This window comes from Lutra lutra, chromosome 14 (genome assembly GCF_902655055.1).
Source record: "Lutra lutra chromosome 14, mLutLut1.2, whole genome shotgun sequence".
NCBI lineage: Eukaryota > Metazoa > Chordata > Mammalia > Carnivora > Mustelidae > Lutra > Lutra lutra.
In genome coordinates this window covers 47,386,106-47,411,872 of record NC_062291.1, presented here as the reverse complement: position 1 = coordinate 47,411,872, position 25,767 = coordinate 47,386,106, and the positions used below count along the sequence as shown (strand labels likewise).

At 36.1% G+C, this 25,767-nt stretch overlaps 1 protein-coding gene across 5 annotated transcripts in view; it reads left to right on the top strand.

Annotated features, from left to right (window-relative positions):
- Positions 1-25,767, top strand: part of PTPN20 (protein tyrosine phosphatase non-receptor type 20) — a 130,274-nt gene that overhangs the window by 45,127 nt on the left and 59,380 nt on the right. For 4 of the 5 annotated variants that reach the window (XM_047703049.1, XM_047703052.1, XM_047703051.1 and 1 more), the window contains exons 3-5: positions 11,698-11,801; positions 20,748-20,845; positions 23,909-24,018. In XM_047703049.1, coding sequence (XP_047559005.1) covers positions 11,698-11,801; positions 20,748-20,845; positions 23,909-24,018 — 312 coding nt within the window. Of the gene's footprint in view, positions 1-11,697; positions 11,802-20,747; positions 20,846-23,908; positions 24,019-25,767 lie in introns of those variants that run through there. The other variant, XM_047703053.1, reaches the window with a different exon arrangement.

Here is a 25,767-nt window from a genome sequence, read left to right as displayed (position 1 = left end):
TTACTCAGCCATAACAAAGAAGGAGATCCTGCTATTTGCGACAACATGGGTAGATGTTGAGGGCATCATGCTAAGCGAAATAAATCAGAGAGCAAAAGACAATACTTTATGGTCTCGCTGATATGTGGAATCTAAAACAAAAAAACCCCACCAAATCCTAGAAAAAGAGATCAGATTTGTAGTTACCAGAAGGGGAGGGATGGATTGAAGGAGGGAATTGGAAGTAGATAGTCGAAAGGTGCACAATTCCAGTTATAAGATAAATAAGTGCTATGGATGTCATGTACAACATGATGTCTATCTGGTTATCACTGCTGTATGGTATATATGAAATTTGTTAAGAGAATCTATAGGAAATGATGAAGAGTAACTAAACTGATTTGATAATCATTTCACAATATGCATAAGTCATATCATTATGTGATATACCTTAACCGTATACAATGCTGCACGTTGATTACATCTGAATAAAATGGGGAATTGACCAGTGGATGAGCAGATAAACAATATGTGGTATATTCATAAAATGGCATATTACTTAACCTTGAAAAGGAAGGAAATCCTGTCACATGCAACAACATGGATGAACTATTATGCTAAGTAAAATAAGCCAGTCACAAAAAGATAAATGCCGTATGATTCCTTTTATGTGAGGTATTTAGAATGTTCAAATTCATAGAAACAGGAATTAGAATGGTGGTTACCAGGTGCTGGGGGGAGTGGGATAAATGGAATTATTTAATGTTTAAATTAAATTTCAGATTTGCAAGATGAAAAAGTTCTGGAGATCTGTTTCATAACAATATGCATATAGTTAACTCTACTGAACTATATACTTAAAAATGGTTAAGATGGTAAATTTTGGGTTATATGTTTTCTACCACAATAAAAGAGAAAAATGGAGGGAGGTCTAAGGTTGGAAACTTACTATTTTGTACCCATTACAGAAGACTGAATCAGGCAAAAAGCAGCAATAGATGCTAAATGTAGGTGAAAATTTCAATGAAGAGTAGGATGTGTGTGGTCACAAAATGTCTCCCTATAGATTGTTTATTAATTGCAAGATAGGAGTAAAATTGGACTTCAATCAGTGGTCAGAACTAATGCCAGTAATGAGGGAGAGATGGACAGTGTAAGGTTTCAGATGTAAAATGCTGAGAAAGGAGCCTCACCTATGCGGTATTCCATTCGAGAATGCATAATCTGAATTTAATCATGAGGAGACCTTGGACAAAACAGAAATAAGGAGGATTCTATTAAAAACAATGGAACAGAGGGATTATATTCTATTAAAATGTGCATGTCCAAAAATTTAAAAAAAATTGGGTCTTTGAAGAAATTTATTTCCCTAAATTGATAATTTTGTTGACATAAAACTATTTTAGAATAATTTTTGATTTATAGACAAATTATGAAGATAGTATAGAACATCCACAATACCCCTCATCCATTTTCCCCTGTTGTTAGCATCTCATATTACCAGGGTTCATTTGTCAAAATCAACCTTAAAGAAACTGGCCTTGGCATATAAGTATTAACTACATTCTAGACTTTATTTGAATTTCACCATTTTTTCCCCCATTCATGTTTTCTTCTGTTCCAGGATCCAGCACAGGATATCACATTGCATTTAGTATGTCTCCCCAGTTTCTTCTGGTCCGTGTCAGTTTCTCAGTCTTTCCTTGTTTTTTTGTGACCTTGACAGGTTGAATAGTGGCCACGTATCCTGTAGAATGGTTCCCAATTTACAGTTGTCTGATTTTTTTTTTTTTTTTTTTAATGATTAGACTAGAGTTACAGCTTTGGGGATGGAATACCACAGAAGTGAAGTGCTCTTCTTGTCACATCATCTCAGGAGGCACGTGACATCCACGTGACACCACTGAAACTCTTAACGGTCATCATTTGGTTAAGGTGGTATTTGCCAGAGGTGTTTTCTCTGCTGTAAAGTTACTGTATTTCCCTTTTTTCACTATTTGGAACTGAGTTACTAAGTGTAGTCTGCCCTCTGGATGAGGAAGTGAGCAAGAATTAAGCTCTACCTATTGGAGGAGGGAGTATATATACATTTTTGGGAGATTTTCCTGTAAAGAAGGTTTGTTTCTCCTCCCCTACTTATTTATTTGATCATTTGTTTTTGAGTATAAACTCATTTATATTTATTTTATTTTATGCTTCATTATAATCCAGTTGTTACTTATTTTAGTGTTCAAATTGTTCTAGCCCTGGCCCTTGGAAGGACTTTCAGATTGACTCCTGTGTCCTATCCTTTCACGTACCCCATCCTTTAGATTTTTGAGCACTAAGCTACTTTACTGCATTACAAGATACTCCAGGCTTATCTTGAGTTTTCCCCTGGCCAGGCCCTGGATTCAGCCACTTCTAGAAAGAGATTTGTTTTACTGGAGAACAGTATTTAGGAATCAAGATCTGGACACTGGCTTGTTTGTTGCTACAGTAGTATCATTGTTTCTGGCCCCTGGATTTTTTTTTTTTTTTTAACAGACTGAAAAATAATCACATGGTTTAATGGAATAAATCTTGAAAAATGTAAATGAACAAAGTGAATTCTTGAAACGTTAACAGTCATAACCAACTTTAAATGCTGAGCCCATGTGAAGCACTGTAGTGAGTGTTTCAGGTATAATACCTCAGCTGATCATCATAACGTCCTTATGACACAGGCACTGTTGGTATTTCTGTTCTATAGATGATGAAACTGAGACACAGAGAAATTAGGGAACTTCGCCAAATCGTGTGCCGCAAAAATGACAGAACTGGGATCAAAGAGGTGAAATTCAAGTGTGATATATGACACTTGGACATTATTGATCGGATAAATTCAAGAGAAAGCTGTTGAGAAATTATTAGGATTAATCAAACAGTGAATTTTGAGGAAATACAGTTTATCAGGGTTTTTTGTCCCTCATGGTTTTGTGTGTGTGTGTGTGTGTGTGTACTAAGACTTATTCGCATAACTGTAAACATTTTTCTCCTGTTTGTTTCTAAAATTTTGTAGTTTAGCTATTAGGTTTATATCTCTGATTTATTCCTTTTTTAAATGGGGTAATATAAGGATTGAGGTGTTTTTTTTCCCATGTTATTTCAGCATCCCTTTTTGAAACATCTCTCCTTTCTCCATTAAGTTACCTAGGCATCTTTGTCAAAAATCATTGAATATATATGTTTGTAGAATTGTATGTGGACTTTTTATTCTGTTCAATTGCTTTATACTTCTGTCCTTATTCCAGAGTCCTAGTATCTTAATTATTATAGCTCTGTAATAAGTCTAGAAATCAAGTAGTAAAGTCTTTCGGTGTTGTTATTTTTCAAAATTGTTGTTGCTATCCTAGGCCCTTGGCATTCTATATACATTTTAGAATTAGCTTGTCAGTTTCTACAGAGAAACCCTGATGGGATTTTGATTGAGATCACTGTGGGGGTATTTGACATCTTAGCAATATCGAATCTTCTAATGCAAAGACAATATGTATTTCTCCATTTATTCAGGTATTTTAAAATTTCTTTCAGCAATGCTTTGTAGTTTTTTTTTTTTGTTTTTTTTTTGTTGTTGTTGTTGTTGTTTTTTTTTAATTTGGGAGAGAGAGATTGTTGGAGCGGTGGAGCAGAGGGAGAAGGAGAAGCAGACTTCCCATTAAGCAGGGAGCTCAACTTGAGGCTCGATCCTAGGACCCCGGGATCATGACCTGAGCCAAAGTCAAACACTTAACTGACTGAGTCAACCATGTGCCCCAATGTTTTGTAGTTTCCAGTGTATAGGTCTTAAGCATGTTTCAAGTATTTCAGGTTTCTTACATTATTAAATTTTTTAATTGTGATTTTTAGATTGTTCCTTGCTAACACATAGAAATACTGCTGATTTGGTATTCTGACTGCATATCTCACAACCTTGCTAAGTTTATTTATAATTTCTAACAGCTTTTTAAAATAGATTCCTCATGATTTTTTGTATATACAATCATACTATCTTTGAATAAGAGTTTCATACATCTTCTTTAGCAATCTTTTTGTCTTCTTTTTCTTGCCTAACAGCACTGGCTAATACTTCCAATATGTTGTTGAAAGGATGTATTAAGGACAGACATCTTTCAGTTGTTCTAGATCTTAGAGGGACAGAGTTCAGGCTTTCACTCTTAAGAATGTTGTTAACCATAGGATTTTTTGTAGATACTCTTTATCAGGTTGAGAAGTTTCCCTTCAATTCATAGACTGCTGAAGGTTTTTTTTTTTTTTTTTTTTGTAAATAGGAATTTTATTTTGTTAAATTTTTTTCTGCATCTATTGAAATGATTGTTTTTTCTTCATTTTGAGTATATTCATACAGCAACTTATATAGATTGCTCTTGAAGTGTTAGCTTACTTTATATTTTTGGATAAATTCCATATGGTCACAATATACCACCCTTTCTATGTATTTCTGGATTTGATTTAGCAAATTTTGTTAAGGACTTTTGCATTTTTATTCACGAGAGGATGTTTATCTGTAATTTTCTTCTAATATCTTTGATATTGGTATCAAGGTAGTTGTTAGGAACTGCAGAGTGTTCTGAAGTTCACAAGTTGAAACCCTCACCCCCAGAGTGATTGTGTTTGGAGATAGGACCTTTAGAGAGCTTATGAAGGTTAAATAACATCATACAGGTGGGGCCATAATCAAATTGGACGAGTATCCTTCTAAGAAGAGGAGAAGACACGAGGGCTATGCATGCACAGAGAAAAGACCATGTGAGGACACAATAAGAAGGTAGTCAGGGAGAGATGACTTAGGAGAAACCGAAACTGCTGGCACCTTGATCTTGGACTTCCAACCTCCAGAGCTGTAAGAAAATTGAATTTCTATTGTTTAAGCCACGCTGTGCTATTTGTTATCACAGACCTAGTAGACGAATACAATAGTGTTTATGTCTCCTTCTCTTCAGTTTTTATGTCTCCTTCTCTTCAGTTTTATGGCTAATTGGTGTAGAACCAGTGTTTTTCCTTAATGTTTTGTAGAATTTGCCAGTGAAGCTCTTCAGATCTGATGTTTCTTTGGGGGAGGATTTTAAATTATGAATTCACTTTCTTTAAGTGATATAGGGCTATTCATATTATCTAGTTCTTCTTGAATGAACTATGGTAGATTTTGTCTCTCAAATTATTTGTTCATCTAAGTTGTCAAACTTATGACATTAAGTTACTTGTATCCTTTAACACACTTTACATTCTTATAGAAAATATGGTGTCATCCTCCCTTTCATTCCTCAGGTTGCTAGCTTGTTTCTTCTCTCTTTTATTTTTTGATGCATCTGAAGATTAACCAATTTTATTGATCTTTTCCATGAACCAAACATTGGTGCAGTTGATTATTTTTCTCTCAATGATTTCTGTTTTTACCACCATTTCCATTCTTCTGCTTCTTTGAATTTGCTCTTCTTTTCTAATTCCATAAGGTAGAAGTTTAGATAGTTGGAGTTTAGGCCTTTCTACTTTCCTCATACAAGTATCCAATGCTGTACATTTCTATAAAACATTCCTTTGGCTTCATCCTTAAAATTTCAATATGCTGTTTTTATTTACCCTCAGGAAGTTTAAGAAGTTTTCTAGATTCTCTTGTGACTTATTTTTTGACTCACAGGTTAAAAAATCTGTTGTAGAGTTTCCAGGTATTTGGAGATACTCGATCCACATATCTTAATATTATAAATATCTAATTTAGTTCCATTGTGATCTGAGAATATTTGTAGGATGTATTTTATAATTTATATATAAGCTCTGGGTGAATTCATAGCTTGTAAATTTATTGAGAATTATTTTATGGCTCGGTGTATAATCCTTAAAAATATTCCATGCAGGGAGATCATATGATAGTTGTCTTTCTCCGATTGACTTATTTCGCTAAGCATGATACCCTCTAATTCCATCCACGTCGTCGCAAATGGCAAGATTTCATTTCTTTTGATGGCTGCATAGTAACATGGGGGGTTGAGGGGGTAGGAGAAGACTAATTGAAACAAGATGGGATTGGGAGGGAGACAAACCATAAGTGACTCTTAATCTCACAAAACAAACTGAGGGTTGATGGGGGGAGGGGGTTGGGAGAGGAGGTGGGGTTATGGATATTGGGGAGGGTATGTGCTATGGTGAGTGTTGTGAAGTGTGTAAACCTGGCGATTCACAGACCTGTACCCCTGGGGATAAAAATATATGTTTATAAAGCTGTAAAAAAAAAAAAGAAAGGATGAATACCCAAGTTTTGTAGCAACATGGACGGGACTGGAAGAGATTATGCTGAGTGAAATAAGTCAAGCAGAGAGAGTCAATTATCATATGGTTTCACTTATTTGTGGAGCATAACAACTAGCATGGAGGACAAGGGGAGATGGAGTGGAGAAGGGAGTTGAGGGAAATTGGAAGGGGAGGTGAACCATGAGAGACTATGGACTCTGAAAAACGATCTGAGAATTTTGAAGGGGTGGGGGGTGGGAGGTTGGGGGCACCAGGTGGTGGGTATTGTAGAGGGCACAGATTGCATGGAGCACTGGGTGTGGTGCAAAAATAATGAATACTGTTATGCTGAAAAAATAAAAAATTAAAAAAAATATTCCATGCATACTTCAATATATATTCTGTTGTTTTTAGGTGAAGTGTTTTGCGCTTTTAAATTAGGACAGTATGAATTATAGTGTGTTTCAAATCTTCCAAGGCTTCACTGATTTTTTTTTTCTTTTATGTCAGTTGCTGAAAGAAAGTTTTGTGGATATGTGTCTTTCTCTTTTCAGTTCTGTTAGTTTTTATTTCATATTAATCTGGGTTTTTGCTATGAGTTGAATATAGATTTTGAATTGCTGTTTTTCTAATAAATCAGCCTCTGTCATTATGTAATATCATCTTTATCACTGATAATGCTCTTTAATCTGAGGTCTACTTCATCTAATGCTAATCTAGCCATTCTAACTTTTTCTTGACTAATGTTAGCATGGTATCTCTCTCCCTCTTTTTTCTTTTGAAGTTTGCTGACTTTCTGTTCAGTCTTGCCCCACCACCCCCACCATGTGCTTCATTTTGGATCATTTCGTTGCTGTATGTTGACATACACTGGTCTTTTCTTCTCTACTGTCTCATCTGCTGTTAGTTCTATCCAGTACATATATTAAGTATTTCATCACTAGAAATTCCATATGGGTTTCATTTTTAGTTTCTATTTCTCTTCTCATTATGTTTTATTTTACTTCCTTGAGCATCTTCATACAAGTTATACTAGCTTGTTAAATGTTCTCGTTTATAAATTTCATCATCTATTCTAAGTATATTTCTATTGATTGACTTTTCTGGTCATAGGACATATTTTCCTCCTGTGCATCCCTGTTAATTGTTTACTGGAGGCTGGGTGTTGCAAATTTTCTTTTGCAAATTTTTGGGTGCTGGATTTTTTTTTTAAATTCTTCTAAGAAAGTGTTGGTATTTTCTGCCTTGAAGTTGTATTATTACTTGAAGTTCAAATTGAACTTGATTCTTTTTGAAGCTTGCTATTAAGCTTCTTAAAGATGGTACAAGGAAGCCTTTATTCTGGGGATAATTTAGTTTTGCTAAGAAGTGTGTGTCCTGTGAGCCCTCCCCGGAATCCCATGTATTGTGAGATATCCTCATTCTGGATTATAAGAACACAAACTTTTCCTAGCTCTTACTAATTTCTGCTGCTTTCCAGTGATTTTCCTTGATGTCAGGGATTGTCCTACATATAAGCAGACCCATATTCTGCAAAGAGTAAGAGAGGATTTCTTTGCAAATGTTCAGACTTCTCTTGTTCTGTATAGCTACCTCTTCTCTTGATAGTCTGCCCTGCAAATTCTACTTGCCACAGTCTCTCTGAGCTTTGATCTCTTTCTCTGCCGTTCATGAGATCACTGGACTCTCTCTCAATTCTCTCCCTGAGCTATGACCTGGAAACTCCCTGAGGTCTTAATCTGGGGCAATCATAAGACTCACCTCATTTGTTTCCCCTCTCTCTGAGATCATAATTTATTGTGCAATGTCTGAAAATTGTTGTTTCAATGTATTTTGTCCTATTTTCTGGTTGTGATTAAGTGATAAATTCCCCATAGACAGAAGTGAACATCAGTGGTAGGTTACTTTGATTTTTATTTGTTTATTAGGTGACATTGTATTTTAAAAATACATTTATTGACCTGTAGGTTTTCTTCTTCTGTGAGTTGCTTGTATATAATTCTTACAGGCATTTAAAAAAAAATTGCCTCCCTAGCATATGAAGCTCCTTTTTAAGTTCACATAATTCCCTGTTCTTTGAATCTTAGTGTGAAGCAATAGTGGCAGTAACATTTAATGTCAAGGATTATGGGAGGATATGGTACAGTTTTAGCATCAGTAACAGGAGTGAGTGTTAGATACGTACCCTCAACATTCAGGAGACCCATTTCTTTTTGCTCAGCTTTTTTGGTGGTTAGAGGAATTGCCCAGAGGACATGGCGTAAATTTTACTTATTCTCAAATCAGCAGTAGTTGGATGTTGTTATTTCATACTAAGAGTATCAGCTAGTTTAATATACTTGACTCATTTTTTTTTCCCCTATTGGCTTGTCTTGCTGAATTTCAGGAATTCTCTATATATCCTAGATGCATATCACTTCTTCCTAGTGAATGCTTTTTTTTTTTTTTTGAACCTTATTGACGTACCTTTTTTTTTTCCATTTTTTTTTAAAAGATTTTGTTTTTAAGTAATTTCTACAACCAACCTGGGGCTCAGATGTACAACCCTGAGATCAAGGGTCACATGCTCTTCCAACTGAACCAGCCAGGCACCCCTACTGACAGTGTCTTTTTTTTTTTTTTTTTACAGTGTCTTTTAATTAATATTCAAATTTATCAATATTTTCTTCTATAAGTTGTGCTTTTGTAATTAGAAAATCTATTCTTACCCTGAGAGAATAAAAATAGTCTTTTTTTTTTTTTTTGTATACTATCATCTTTGGTCTTATCAGGCTCCGAGATAGGGATATAACCTTTTTTTTTTTTTTTTTCCTAGCAGGAAAGCCAGTTGTCCCAACAGCATTTATTTTATGTTTTCCCTACTGATCTGCAGTGCCACCACTATCTAAGAGTAAATGCTCTTAGGTACTTGAGTTTGTTTAAGAATCCCTGTTCTCTTTTCCTCTATTTTTCTACTCCTATACCAGTGCACACTGTTGATTACTTTAACTTATAATCAGTATTGATATCTGATAGGGCAAATGCCCCAATCTGTTTTCCTTGTCCAAGTTGTCTTTGCTGTTCTTGGACTTGTATTCTCTAGTTTGTCTATACACACACACACACACACACACACACACACACACAGAGCATACATCCTGCTTAAATTTTGGTTGGATTTGCATTAAATCTGTGGATTAATTTAGAAGCTACTTACCATTATTATGATACTCAGTTTTCTTCTGTATAAATATGGGTTCTACTTTTTGTAAACTTCAGTAAGATTTTGCAATTTTTACTATTTATTTTTGGTTTATTTCTAGTTACCTTTTATTTTTATTTCTATTGTAAATGATACATTTTCTTTTGTTGCAATGTTTAGTTGGTTATTGTTGGTTTATGGAATGTTTCTAATTTATTATATCAGCTATCCTGTTAGATGTTTTTATTATTTCTAGTAGTATGATACAGAGTCTCTTTAATTTTCTATGTATTTGCAAATACGATTTACTTGCTTTGTTTCCAATTCTTAAGGTTGTTTTTTTTTTCCTTTCTTCTTTTGTTTTATTGCTTGGGCCCTATATATTATACAATGTTAAATAAGGGTAGTGGTAGCAGGCATTTTATGTTTTTCTTAAAAAAATGAGACTGTGTCTAAAGTTTTACTATTAAGCTTAATGTTGGCTCAGTATTTTAAATAACATTTTTTATAAGTTAAAATAGTTCTATTCTACCTTGAAAGGCTGTTAAATTTTTCAAATGATTTTTCTATGTTCAGATAATAATATGTTTTCTGTCCTTTATTGACATTTGTTATATAGCAAATGACACTGATAGATTTTTATGATACTGGTCATAATTTGAAATCTCTTGATAAATCTAACTTAGTCTACACGTTCTTCCATTGCACCATTTAGTAATATGGTACTTAGGATTTCTGCATTGATGTCCATTTTTAAGTTTGGCTTATTTTTTTTCTTGTATTTTACATGTTTTGTTCTCATGTAAGGATTTTACTGACCTTTTAGTATAAATTACACAATTTTACATTTAAAAAAATTCTCTAAAATAGTTAGTATAAGAAAGAAATTTTGTTCATTGAAAGTTTGCTAAAATCTCATCTGGAAGCATCTTTGGGCCCGCATGTCTGTTACCTCCTGGGGATGAGATTTTTAATTATTGGTTTAAATTTTTAAGTGCTTGTTATACTATTCATGCTTTCTACATATTCTTAGGTAGATTCAGATGATTTATAATTCTCTGTAGAAGTTTCCATTTCATCAAATTTGTCTAATGGTGCTTCTAAAAATGATAGTTGGGTCTGTGGCTCTGCCCTTTTTCCTTCTCAGTATTAAGTAAATTGGTTAGTGAAAGATGTTTGCGTATTTTTAAGTCTTTTGTCAAAGAACTAGTCTTTGATTTTGTTGACCTGTTGTTTTAAGTTATTTTCTATGAGATGTATTTCTTTATGATGTCTTTCTACTTTTTGGGGGGTTTCCTCAATTTTACTTGGCCTTTATGATTGACTATAAAACTCATTTTTGTCCATTTTTTTCTGCTTTTGTTATAAATGTATTTAAAGCTATACGTTCCTGTTTTAAACATTGCTTTAGCTAACTTTCACGTTAGTTTTGATATGTTGTTTTTTCATTGATATTTTATAATATGTACATACAAAATTAACTTATATTATAATAGTTCACAATTTTGTCTTTTTTAACACATTAGTGAATAACCTTTTTTACTTCCAAAGTATATGTTTACTATTTTTTTTTACTATATTTGTAATGTTGATTTTGTAACATACCATGTCACAAAATTTCTAAATCATAATATTGAAGGCTGCCATGATATAAAAAACAGTACTTTGAATGCTCAGTTCTAAGATCAGAGAAAAATATCTCCTTTGGCTTCTATATGAAATAGTCTGTGCAGTTAAAGTAACAGGGTAATGATCCTATAATAAAACAGCAATGACTTTCCTAGGAAGAATTCATATTATATTCTTCAATAAAGCCTGAAATGACTTTCTGTATACATTAACACATTGCTAATTTATTTGTTATTAATAATTCAAGAAGTTAAAGTGAGACTTATGTAACACACTGTTCTTCATCTAAGAAATAGACAGAAGAATGATCTTCTGTGTCCTGAAAGACAGAAGAATGATCTTCTGTGATACCTAATGCATAGGTTCTGGAAGTTGTACGTATTTAGGATTTACCTGAAGAATAATTCAGAAGTAGCAACAAAGGGACTGCTCAAAAATTAACTTTCTGAGGATGATCCTAGAAGAAGGATCATGTTTGCTGTGTTATTTATTTAAAGCAGGGAGAAAAGTGATTAAAACAGGAGATAAAGATGAGATGACTGTACAATAGGAAAAGTAGACAAACATTCCCCTTGTATAGCTTGGGTTTTCTCATTAAGGCACAACCTTTCTCTGTGTAGTAGCCCTTTGCATTTGATCAATTCTTCCCTTCTCTTTTTCAGGAAAAAATAAGAAGGGAAATGACTCTGATTTGGAAGACATGATTTCCAGGGAGACTTCGCCTTCATCAAGTGAGAAAAAGACACCTAAATCAGCGACTCGTAAGGTAAAACTAGAAGAGGGATGTCTGCTAAATGATTGTGGCTACTATCTAATCACAGAGTAAGTTCTCTAGGCATAGGGGTGTATTTTTTTCTCCTTAGCACAATAATTTTCATTCTCTGTCACTCTGATGTTGAAGATGACCAAAATAGCAATTTGAAGGAGTGGAAGTCTTTGCAACTCTAAAGAAAACTCTTGATACTATTCCGGAAATTTTACTTATTTTGGCATGGATTTCATTTTGTGCTACTAATAGAGTTACAAAATGAATTTCATATAAAATATGAAGCACCCTTAGATGTATTGATTGATGGAATTCTTAAAAGTTAGAGACAGCATGGTGTCATGTCTCCAAACTGTGGAAAGGTAGAAGATTGGGAAAAATCTGGGGCAAACACTCTCACATTTACACATGTCTCCTTCCTTGTGGAGATAACTGCCAGGATCAGAGCACAAAAAGAGAATGCATTTTCATCATGTCAGTGGTTTGCATTTTTTTCTCTTATCTGCTGGAGCTTTGGGATTGCCATCATGTTGCTGTCCTCAGACTCACATTCTGTAAGTTCCAGCGTTACCAGAGATCAAAGTAAGTACCAAGAACAGACACTGCTTCACCTGCTCCCCAGTTTGGCTGCCCTCTCCACCTAGTCATGCTGCTTTAAAAAACAGCACTGTGGTTTGGTTGTTCTCTCATAGAGGAATCTGTGCATTCTTCTGTGACAGGTAAAGTGGCTGCATCGGGGCCACCTACCATCACATCTCTGGCTGGTGGTCTCTAGTTCTTAATGCTCTGCTGGGCTCTCAGACCCACTGTTGATACTTTTCTCTGGTCAGAATGATTTTGTACCTGAAGGAGAGATAATTTCAAAGTGAGCACTTTCATAGAACATCCTGAGTAGATCCCTTTTATAACCATACTTGACTCCCTTCTAGAACAAAATACATTTCATCATTTGTTTTCCCCTTAATTTTATGGCTTGACCTATCAAGGATGAATTTTGATATGCTTTAAAGTTTCATTTTATTTTTTTTTAAAAATTTTTTTAAAGATTTTGTTTATTTATTTATTTGACAGACAGAGATTACAAGTAGGCAGAGAGGCAGGCTGAGAGAGAGGAGGAAGCAGGCTCCCTGCTGAGCAGAGAGCCCGATGCGGGGCTTGATTCCAGGACCCTGGGATCATGACCTGAGCCGAAGGCAGAGGCTTTAACCCACTGAGCCACCCAGGCGCCTCTTTTCATTTTAGAAAAGAGTATCTTAGAGAACATTTCTAGATGGTTTTTAGAGTAACATGTTGGGAAAACCAGCTGATTTTACCAGAATTTGCTTTTCTTAACATTTCATGAATTAATTTGATGTTATAGCCCCTTGATGCCCTTTCAGTTATGATGCTATCCCTAAGAATTATCTAGATTCAGACTTATAGATGATTAGATTTAGAATCTAGGTCAAGACATTTTTATTCCAACACTCATTTTAGAGGTGAAGAAACTAAGTATCAGAGAGCTGAAGTGATTTGTCTGTGATACAGCTTTTCAATCACATCAGAGACAAGAAACCAAGCTACTATCTCCTAGTATTACTGCTTTCACTTTGTCCTCATATGTCCTTGGTATATGCAGTGCAGAAAAGCTAACTTACATTCTTTAGAAAAAGTTATCTGGCCCTCTCTTTAATTTGACATTAATTTGATTCGGTGAGCAATCTCCAAAAAGACCTGACATCTTGGTAATTTGGTATATTTCTCCTTGCGCCTTCTTAGCGTTGTTAGCCAAATCACATTTCACTCAATCAAAGACATATTAGAGTCCTAAGTGAGACTTTAATTTGAATTGCAGCCATCTAAAACAGTTTGCTTCTTAGATAAATGTAATCAAGTTGATTTTGAAGTGTGACTTGAAATATGTCTCAGGTTTAAATTATGGTAGGAATTCTCGCCCAGGTGACATCACTTTTTCTTCGTGAATGAGTTTGAAGAAAATAGCTTTTTAATTTTTTATTTTTTTCAGCATAACAGTATTCATTATTTTTGCACCACACCCAGTGCTCCATGCAATCTGTGCCCTCTACAATACCCACCACCTGGTGCCCCCAACCTCCCACCCCCCACCCCTTCAAAATTCTCAGATCGTTTTTCAGAGTCCATAGTCTCTCATGGTTCACCTCCCCTTCCAATTTCCCTCAACTCCCTTCTCCTCTCCATCTCCCCTTGTCCTCCATGCTATTTGTTATGCTCCACAAATAAGTGAAACCATATGATAATTGACTCTCTCTGCTTGACTTATTTCACTCAGCATAATCTCTTCCAGTCCCGTCCATGTTGCTACAAAACTTGGGGATTCATCCTTTCTTTCTTTCTTTTTTTTTTTTTTTTTACAGCTTTATAAACATATATTTTTATCCCCTGGGGTACAGGTCTGCGAATCGCCAGAAAATAGCTTTTTAAACATGTCTTGTTGGAGATGAGAGGGATTGTGTTGGTGCTATAGTACTATTCTCTTTCTTTTCCTCCATCCCATTTCATTCACAATCTTCACATTCCTTTTTGATTCTCCTGAAATTAATGTTTAGGGATTTGTTTTACCAATTATTGTTGATAAACTAGTTATCAGGACTAGGCCAACTCTGTAGAACTCATTCAATTTGTTGCTCATTTCTGTAGTTTAATGAAAAGAAGTCTTTGGAGGACACTTTCCCTTGATTTTTTTTTTAAGATTTAGTTTTTTTAAGATTTTGCTTATTTATTTGTCAGAGAGAGGGAGAGAGAGAGAGAGAGCACAAGCAGGGGGAGTGGAAGGCAGAGGGAGAAGCAGGCTCCTGGCTAAGCAAGGAGCCCAATGCAGGACTTGATCTCAGGACCCTGTGATCATGACCTGAGCTGAAGGCAGACACCTAACCAACTGAGCCACCCAGGTGTCCCTTCCCTTGATGTTTTAAAGTAAAAGAATTAAAATACACAGAACAACACTAACAGAAGAGAACTAATATAGCTATAGTAATATCAGACAAAAGACTTAAAAGCATAAAGGTATTAGGCTTTAGAGGTCACTATATAATACTAAAAGGTTTACTTCATAAGGAATGACATGGAGGACATTAGGAGAAGGAAAGGAAAAATGAATCAGGGGAAATTGGAGAGGGAGATGAAGCATGAGAGACTGTGGACTCTGAGAAACAAACTGAGGGTTTTGGAAGGGGGCAGGGTGAGGGGATGGGTGAGCCTGGTGGTGGGTATTATGGAGGACACGTATTAGACGGAGCACTGAGTGTGGTGTATAAACAATGAATCTTGGAACACTGAAAAGATAAAAAAAAAAAAGCCTTAGTTCACAGGGAAGATATAAAATTCTAAACTTATAAGCACCAGAATATATAAGTCCGTATTGGACATAATTACAGGAAGGAATTAATAAATTCACTATGATAGTGGACCATTTAAAAAGATATCTTTTATTAAACAAATAGACAGTAGTTGAGAGTATAGAAATTATAAAAAAAATTAGCCAGATAGATAGAACAGACATATCTATAGAACTTGCATCCAAAAGTTAGAGAATATACATTCTTTTCAAGCTTACATGGACCATTTATAAAAATTTACCACATACCAAATTAAAATATATCTCAACCAGTTCCAAATAATCTTTTTTAAAAGACTTTATTTATTTGACAGAGAGAGAGAGTTCATAAGTAGGCAGAGAGGCAGGCAGAGGGATGGGGGAAGCAGGCTCCCCACTGGGCAGAGAGCCCGATGAGGGGCTCAATCCCAGGACCCTGAGATCATGACCTGGCCTGAAGGCAGAGGCTTAACCCACTGAGCCACCCAGGCGCACCTCAAATAATCTTTATATTACCGACTGTGGCCTCTGACATAAGAAATTCAGTTGAAAGTCAACCACAAATAGATAAAACACACATTTGGAAATTAAAGACATACTCAAAACTCATGGGTCAAAGAAGAGGTCATAGTGGAAATTTAAAATATTTAAAGTAGAACAAATATGAAATTATGTAATATAAAATATGTGGTTTTGTCATTATGCAGTAGTTGGTAGGTGTATACCAGATATCAAATTATCTACTGTAATAGATTACACCATCACATTTATAGTGATACCTGCAATAAAGTATGTAGGAGTCAAAATTCCACTGGTATTTTTCAAAGAGCTGGAACAAATAATCCTAAAATTTGTATGGAATCAGAAGAGACCCCAAATTGCTAAGGAAATGTTGAAAAAGAAAAACAAAACTGGGGGCATCACGTTACCTGATTTCAAGCTTTACTACAAAGCTGTGATCACTAAGACAGCATGGTACTGGCATAAAAACAGACACACAGACCAGTGGAACAGAGTAGAGAGGCCAGATATGGACCCTCAACTCTATGGTCAAATAATCTTCGATAAAGCAGGAAAAAAAATACAGTGGAAAAAAGACAGTCTCTTCAATAAATGGTGCTGGGAAAACTGGACAGCTATATGTAGAAGAATGAAACTCAACCATTCTCTTACACCATACACAAAAATAAACTTGAAATGGATAAAAGACCTCAGTGTGAGACAGGAATCCATCAGAATCGTAGAGGAGAACATAGGCAGTAACCTCTTTGATATCAGTCACAGCAACTTCTTTCAAGATATGTCTCCAAAGGCAAAGGAAACAAAAGCGAAAATGAACTTTTGGGACTTCATCAAGATCAAAAGCTTCTGCACAGCAAAGGAAACAGTCAACAGAACAAAGAGGCAACCCACGGAATGGGAGAAGATATTTGCAAATGACAGTACAGACAAATGGTTGATATCCAGGATCTATAAAGAACTTCACAAACTCAACACACACAACACACACAAAACAGATGTCAAAAAATGGGCAGAAGACATGAACAGACACTTCTCCAATGAAGACATACAAGTGGCTATCAGACACATGAAAAAATGTTCATCATCACTAGCCATCAGTGAGATTCAAATTAAAACCACATTGAGATACCACCTTATACCAGTTAGAATGGCCAAAATTAGCAAGACAGGAAACAACATGTGTTGGAGGGGATGTGGAGAAAGGGGAACCCTCTTACACTGTTGGTGGGAATGCAAGTGGGTGCAGCCACTTTGGAAAACAGTGTGGAGATTCCTCAAGAAATTAAAAATAGAGCTTGCCTATGACCCTGCAATTGCACTACTGGGTATTTACCCCAAAGATACAGATGTAGTGAAAAGAAGGGCCATTTGTACCCCAGTGTTTATAGCAACAATGGCCACGGTCTCCAAACTGTGGAAAGAACCAAGATGCCCTTCAACGGACGAATGGATAAGGAAGATGTGGTCCATATACACTATGGAGTATTATGCCTCCATCAGAAAGAATGAATCCCCAACTTTTGTAGCAACATGGACGGGACTGGAAGCGATTATGCTGAGTGAAATAAGTCAAGCAGAGAGATCAATTATCATATGGTTTCACTTATTTGTGGAGCATACAAATAACATGGAGGACAAGGGGAGATGGAGAGGAGAAGGGAGTTGAGGGAAATTGGAAGGGGAGATGAACCATGAGAGACTATGGACTCTGAAAAACAATCTGAGGGTTTTGAAGGGGCGGGGGTGGGAGATTGGGGGAACCAGGTGGTGGGTATTATGGAGGGCACATATGGCATAGAGCACTGGGTGTGGTGCATGTGGTGCACAAACAATGAATTCTGTTACGCCAAAAAGAAATTAATTAAAAAAAAGTATGTAGGAGTCAATCTAAGGATAGGTATGAATTACTTTTCTTGAGAATATTTAAAAATATTTTGTTGTTATAGATATATCATTAATGGATAATAAGTCTTAATAAATGAAGAACATAGTTATCCTTAATTTATTTATTTACCTTTTTAGAGATTTATTTATTTTAGAGAGAGAGCGGGAAGAGGAGCAGGGTGGGGAGTGAATCTCCTACAGACGCCCCACTGAGTGTGGAGCCTGATGTGGGACTTAGTCCCACAACCCTGAAATCATGACCTGAGTCAAAATCAAGAGTCAGATGTCCAATCAACTGAGCCACCCAGGTGTCCTAGTTATCCCTAATTTAAACTACAAAATGAGTGTAACTTAATTTCAATAAATTTTTCAGTTTGTGTGTGTGTGTGTGTGTGTGTGTGTATGTGTGTGTGAGAGAGAGAGAGAGAGAGAGAGAGAGAGAGAGAGATTTGATCAGATGATTGGAAAACTTGGGAAAATAGGAGGTTAAAAATAGGCAAGCCAGTATTTGGAAAGACAGCAAGAGTATATATGTGGTGGAGGGACCACTGGCAGTGCAGGTTGTCCAGGCTTATAAAGCTATATAGGAATTAAAGAAATGTGGTAATACAATAGGAGGTGGCAAATAAGACTGATGAAACTGCATAGAAATTTCAGAAAAAAGACCTATACACATGTGGGAACATTTTATATGACAGATGACACTGTAGATTTCTACAGTGACCTGCTCAATTAGTGGTGTGGTACAACTGGTTATCCAGTAGGACAAATAAAATGCTTTACTACCTGTGAGTGAAGATAAACAGAATCTTTTCTTCTTCCCTTTGAGGAAATGATCTTGGGTTAGCCTTCCAGGACCCTGTTTCTCTGAAAACCTGATAAAGGTGGACTATCACCTGTGTTACCAGGCCCATTGCTTACGGTGAAAATGACCCTGGACTGCGAGGATTATGACCAGAACAATGATGTCTTGTTGAGGGTACAAATGGAGTGAATGTGGGAATCCCCTTGCTGTGAGCCTGAGGTTAGGTTCATGAATTATTATAAGAGGTACTGGTTCCTGTGTAGCTTGAGGTTTCTAAGCTGGGAGACTTAGGTATACACCCATGCCGTGTCATTGCATCACACCTGAGCTTACACTAGAATGCTGTTAGGACTCCGATGAGGGTACACTTAAGGCTGTGCTGCTGACATGTTGTGGCTCTTCACCTGTATCCTTCTGCAAATCTCATCTGGTACTGGGTGTGGCCTTCTGGATCTGTGAATGTCCAGCTGACTACAAGATCACTATTGATGGTTGAGCAGAGTGGGCAGGGTACACTCTGCACTGAAATTGGTTCTAGGTGAATTAAATCCCCCAATATTAAAAGCAAATGTTAAAAAATTTTGTAAAAATATTTTGAGGGGCGCCTGGGTGGCTCAGTGGGTTGGGCCTCTGCTTTCAGTTTGGGTCGGGATCCCAGGACCTGGGATAGAGCCCCGAGTCAGGCTGTCTGCTCAGCAGGGAGCCTGCTTCCTCCTCTCTCTCTCTCTCTGCCTGCCTCTCTGTCTACTTGTGATCTCTATCTGTCAAATAAATAGATGAAATCTTTAAAAAAATATTTTGAGAGATGGTATTTTTTTCTTGCTGGCATAGGGAAGGACTTTTAAATTATTTTTATTTTAATTTTTGTTCTTCTACTTATTTTCATTTGCATATAGTTGAGACACAATGTTACATTAGTTTCCGGTGTCCAACATAGTGATGCAGAAACTCTGTATGTTAGGGTATGCTCACCACACAAAAGGACTTTTTATGTCTTCTATATTATTCAAAATGGCAATTAGCTAATCCCCTAGAAATTAAAATATTTAGCAAACTATTAAAATATAAGTTAACTTTATATTTCCACCAATCCTTTTTCGTATTAGGCTAAAACGTTATGTTTTGATTTGTTCAGCCAAATGAATACACTTGGCAAGAGTTCTGGGTAGTCGTTGACATCTTTCCATTAACATGCTTGTTTCTAAAGTTGATTGTGTTTGGGTCCATGCTTGGAAATGACGGTTGCATGTACTCCCACAAGAGGTATTCCAGACCTAAGAAGTTTCATGGGATAAACAAAACACACACACACATTGCTTCTTGGCCTTTTGACGAAGATCAAGTGTAGCAAAACACACATACACACACACACCCACGTGTAAACATATTAGTAAGAGAGGAAAGATTAAGAAGTTCTACACAATCAGAGTCGTCAAAAGTCACTTCAGAAAAGATGGAAAGACATGGTATAGGCTATGGCTCAAGATGAGGCCTGAGAAACAGGTATGAGATGAGGATGGTCAGTCCAGCCGAGGCCAGACCATGGAAGGCTGAGGGGATTTTGGATCTACTGTTTTCTTTTGCTGAGGATGCTTCCCTTTCTCTTTGCTTAGCTCTTCCTTTTGTCTTTTAGGTACATGACAGTTACATATCACTGTACTCTGTGACTGCATTAACATCACCAGCTGTAATTTGTATGGTTGCTTGTGTATTTCTTTCTCCTCATGAGAACACACCTGCTCTGCAGCAGCAGAACACACACCTCTCTTGTTCACTGTTTTATCCACAGCACTTAGAGCAGTATCTGTGCATACTAGGTCCTCAGAAAAGAATCATCAAATGAATGGATTAATTGAAGCAGAATTACTGAATCTTTATTTTAATGTGATTTCCCCCCAAATTATACTCAATTTTTTTTTAATTATAGAGGACTCTGAATGCAACAGAATGGACTGAAGTCTATGGGGCAGTACGGAATCTCATGGCAGAGATGGACTACTGGGTTAGATTACATAAGCACTAAAATAAAAATAAATACAGTGCTAAGAATTTCGTATTTACAGTAAACCAAGGATAAGAGCCTTCTCTGGGCTACAGTGATAATTTTTTTTGATAAAAAATGAAGCCTATTTTTATCAACTTTTAGAAAATAACTTGGGTGATTCAATAAAAATTCACTTGGGTGTGCATAGTACTTTATACTCTTGTTTTGACAGGTTGTAAAATATTTAATAGGGAGCAATACATTTCAGGTGATTTTCTAGGAGTAGAAATCACACTGACTGTGGTTTTAATTCTATTATGAAGATTCTTCTTAAGAAGCTATAGAAAAGACATTTCTTTTAAACTACACATTCCTAAAATCATAGCCATAATTTTCTTTTCATTCTTTTTCCTGTAGGTTTTGGAAAATGCAGGTGGCTCAGAGAAGGTAAAACTCTCTGTTCAGAATTTTCAACACAGTAATTACGATGATCTTTTTAAAGATGCTACAGAAAGGTATAACCAATATGCTTATTTAGTGAGCTTTCTGTTCATTCATGCTCATAGCCCTCTCAGTGGAGACCGTGAATAAACACCCCTCAAATGCTTGATTAGTTTCTCAAGAGATAATTCTTTGTAGTAAGTACAACCTGATTTTGCTAGAAATAGTATACATTTATGACCTCATAAATATGGTATTAACACAATAAGAAGATATTCCTAAGGAATTTAATTTCTCAATTAACTCACGATTAGACAGTTCCAGAGTCTTTGTAAATGTGTTGGGAGCTTTGGAGAGGGCACTATGCTTGAGGTAAAGTAAAGCACAGGACACAATTAATTCCACTAGAAATTATATGGATTTCCAAGAAAGAAAATAATGTGCTAGAAACAATAGAACTGTTAGATGATGAATTCTTGGTACTATATATGAAAATATTTAAAGAATATTTAAATATGTAAATTTCCATTAGGAAAAACAAAAGAAACAATAGCATCATGCTTATAAAAATGTTCAAATTTAGGGGCGCCTGGGTGGCTCAGTGGGTTGAGCCTCTGCCTTTGGCTCAGGTCAGGATCCCAGGGTCCTGGGATCGAGCCCCGAATCGGGCTCTCTGCTCAGCGGGGAGCCTGCTTCCCTGCCTCTCTCTGCCTGCGTCTCTGCCTACTTGTGATCTCTGTCTGTCAAATAAATAAATAAAATCTTTAAAAAAAATGTTCAAATTTAGGTGTTACATGCAAAATCATATCAAAGAAGAGAACATCTTAATGAGCCATATTTCCATATAGAGATTTATAAGTAATATTAGCTGTAGTGACTGGAATAGCACTGCATAATAATGCATGTAGTATAAAACTTGCATATGCAACTTTCAAAAGTGCATTAAATGATGGGGTGCCTGGGTGGCTCAGTGGGTTAAGCCGCTGCCTTCGGCTCAGGTCATGATCCCAGGTCCTGGGTTCGAGCCCCACATTGGGCTTACTGCTCAGCAGGGAGCCTGCTTCCTCCTCTCTCTCTGCCTGCCTCTCTGCCTACTTGTGATTTCTCTCTGTCAAATAAATAAATAAAATCTTTAAAAAAAAAGTGCATTAAATGAACAAATAAATAATAGTTCAAAAAACATTTTGAGATCCTATTATATACTAATGGTATATACCAATTATTAGATGCTAATTATATACTAAGAATTGTATTAAAATGTAAAATATTACACAGTTCTTGCCCTTTAGTTTATAATTTAATTAGGGAAACAGATATGTAAAAGACAAATTTAAATACAATATAATAAGTACTGTTATAGAGCCAAAGTCCAGGGATTGTGAATACAGAAGACAGAAATATGTATGGGAGAGTTTATCACCAACTTATTTGAATAAAAAATATTTAGGTTGGATTTAGGATCTTAAATAAGTATAAATCTAGCAGGGGAAAAGGGAAGGAAGAAAATGTCAAGCTGGGAGAGGTTTGAACAAAGATAAGTTGTGAAAATATCTTAGTAATGGTGAGAAATATTATGTGTTAAGAGCTCTAGGGTACTTGTGAATTTGAATGCCAGGAAGCTTGGGAAGATAAGAGGTAGAGCCAAAAATATAATGTGGGCCAGAGTGTGAAGGAACTTGATATACATGAAACCAAGGAGTGCATATTTTAGTCAGTTTGTTAGCATTAGGAGGAAGTACAGATGGAATTTTTCTTGTTGTATTCCTGCATATGTCTGTCTACCCATCTAGGAAGAGGATTGTGGGTAGCAAGGTGGATGATATCTGGCAAGAAATGGGCAACAATTAGATGTTTATAGTAATCCAAAAAAAAAAAAAAAAGACGAGAAGGAGAACGAATAAGAAACTTGAAATGACTCACAGAAGCAGAAGAAAAAAGGCATTTATTTGGTTAAGGTTAAAGCATAAGATGCACAAAAGAGGTTAGTAGGCATGATGATGAAAACAGTAGGAAGGGGCCAGATTGCCAGTAACTTAAACTTCTGTGAGGGGCCTGGGTTTTTCCTGAAGCTGGTGGGTGGGTAGAATTAAATTTGAATTTAGGGAGAGTTTTCTCTAGACATCAGAGATTAGAACCAGAAATCACATTAAGAGGCTTCTGTTAAGTGGGGTTGCAAATGACAGCGCAGCAAGAAAATGGAGCAGTGAGAAGCTGGAAAGGAACAGGAAGAGAGTAGGGCTAGTGTTTGAAAGAGAGAAAGTTGAAAAGGGTTTCTATTTTTTTAAATCATTTTTTAAAATTTATTTTCAGCATAAAAGTATTCATTGTTTTTGCACCACACCCAGTGCTCCATGCAGTCCGTGCCCTCTCTAATACCCACCACCTGGTTCCCCCAACATCCCACCCCCCCACCTCTTCAAACCCTTCAGATTGTTTCTATTTTTAAGATCAGGGGGAATCAAGTATTCTTACATTATGGAAGAATTCATACATGGGGGAGATTATATATATATGAAAAGATAATTTTAGAAAAAATTGTCTAGGAGACAGAAGGCATGGAGTTGAATGTGGAAGGATTAATGCTGATCAGGGAGAAAGTAAGGAATAATTGAAAATGTTGATGTAACTATGTACACATTTTAAAAAAGTATGTTGAACGTGTTCTTGCTTTCTGGCTTTCATTTTCGAGAAGGGGCTACATTTTTACGAAGGCAGAGAATTAAGATAGGGTCTACATGAGGATGGTGGTTCAGAATTAGCTGCCATAGAAGAAAGATAGAGGAAGCTAGACCGAAACCTGCCCATATTTTCCAGATGGCTTTCTGTTGATATCACAGACCCCGGTGGCCTCAGTACTTTCTTCCTGCAGCCGAGGTAAAGGACATTAGTTGATCCAACATGCTTAGTTTGCAAGCCAGGCAAATGTGGGAAGAGATGGGAGTTTGTGATCAGACATTGGGACTTGGGCATGATCTCTGTGGAAGTGGGCCCTCTTCAGGGGTGGATGACAGAAGTACGTAGCTGAACTAAAGTGGAGATGAGTGTCAACACGTTAATTAATACAGATTACCAGAGAGTCTTTCATAAATGTACATATTCTTTGAAACCATGAACAAATACATAAATTTCTTTTCTAGTGAGAGTGAGGGCACACTGGCCACCAGTGGCTTGTTTCTCAGAGACAAGTGGAGCAGTGAGGACGAAGAGCTTCCAGGACCATCCAACACTGTCCCGCCTCAGCTTGCCGGTACGACATCATCCTATTGCTATTAGCACATTCTTGAAGAGGCTATATTTCAGAGGTAGGAACGAAGACATTTCTAATATGAATGCAGGAAAGAGCTGGGAAAAACTTTTTTAGATGGGGAAAGCATGGTTTCCTAGGATTTTCTTTTTTTAAGAATGAAGAAAATGCTCCACACCCCACCTTCGTAAGGGTAAATTTCTCCCTTTCTTTGAGTATTTTAATATATCAAACAATGTCAGCTTAATAAAATGAGCTATTTATATTTTCTTATACTAGGAATTAGAGATTTGTGTAGACTTGCATTATGATCTGCTTCCTCATTTTCTTAATTTTAATTTGTTGCACAGTATATACTTTATAAACAAAATAGGAATGTTTTTTGATGACACATAGTCATATGTTGTAAGGAAAAAAGAAAATACAAATGTGTATAAAAAATAAATCATAATACTGAAGAATATTAAAAATTTTGTGTGTATATGTATTTAATCTGTATGTAATGTAAACAGAAATATAACCATGAACATATCTAGATTTATACATATATAAGTTGTAAAAATTATAAAATAACATTTAAATTTCTATATATGTAAAATTTGTGTGTGAGGTTGGGGAATCCCATACTTCAAAAAACCCTGGGGGCTCCTGGATGGCTCAGTGAGTTAAGCCTCTGCCTTCCGCTCAGGTCATGATCTCAGGGTCCTGGAATCGAGCCCTGCATCGGGTTCTCTGCTGGGCAGGGACCCTGCTTCCTCCTCTCTCTCTGCCTGCCTCTCTGCCTACTTGTGATCTCTCTCTGTCAAATAAATAAATAAAATCTTTAAAAAAAGAGAGAATTATAGAGAACATGCATTTCAACATTAGATTAAACGTCAAAATCTTCTCTAATGACTTTTAAATTTGGAAAATGTCAAATCTAATTAGGGCAGTCTCACACTCTAATTATTAATATACGGTCTGACACAAAAATCGTTTACAAGAAAATACTTATTAAGTACTAAAGTATAACTTACATATGGTAAAATTCATCCTTTTAGCATGCAGTTCTGTGAGGTTATAGACAAAGGTCTACCATCACCATCAAGATGCGTTTCCTTCATTCTTCATCTTTCTCGTATTCGGTCTTTTGCCGTCGGTCTTTTGTTGTTGGTCTTCCCTCACCCCACTGCCAGTGCCTGGCAACCAGTAATCTGATCTTGTCCTTGTTAGCTTTGTCTTTTCCGAAGTGTCATATAAACAGAATCATAAATATGTGCCTCTCAAGTGCCACTTCTTTCACTTAGAGCAGTGCTTGGTATTTGTTTCCACCGTTGTTTTTATTGGTATTTAATTTTTTTTTCCTAAATAGCATTCCATTGTATGGCTATATCAGTTTGTTTATCCATTCAGCAGTTGATGGACCTTTGGGTGTTTCCACATTTTGACAATTATGTATAAAAGCACTACAAACATTCACATACTGGTTTTGTGTAAATCTGCGTTTCCATTTCTTTTAAGTAAATATATCTAGGAGTGGGATTTCTGAGTCATAAGTCTATAACTGATAGACTGTTTTCCAAAGGGGCTGTACCTGTACGCATTTTATCTTTTTTCCTCCTACTCTTTTTTCTTTGTGTTTCTGTTTAAGGTAATTTTTACCAACTCATCTGCAAATTTATTTACTCTTTCCTCAGCTTTGTTAGTCTACTAACAAATAAGCCCATTTGAAAACATTCTTTAGCTCTCCTACAGAGTATTTATTTATTTATT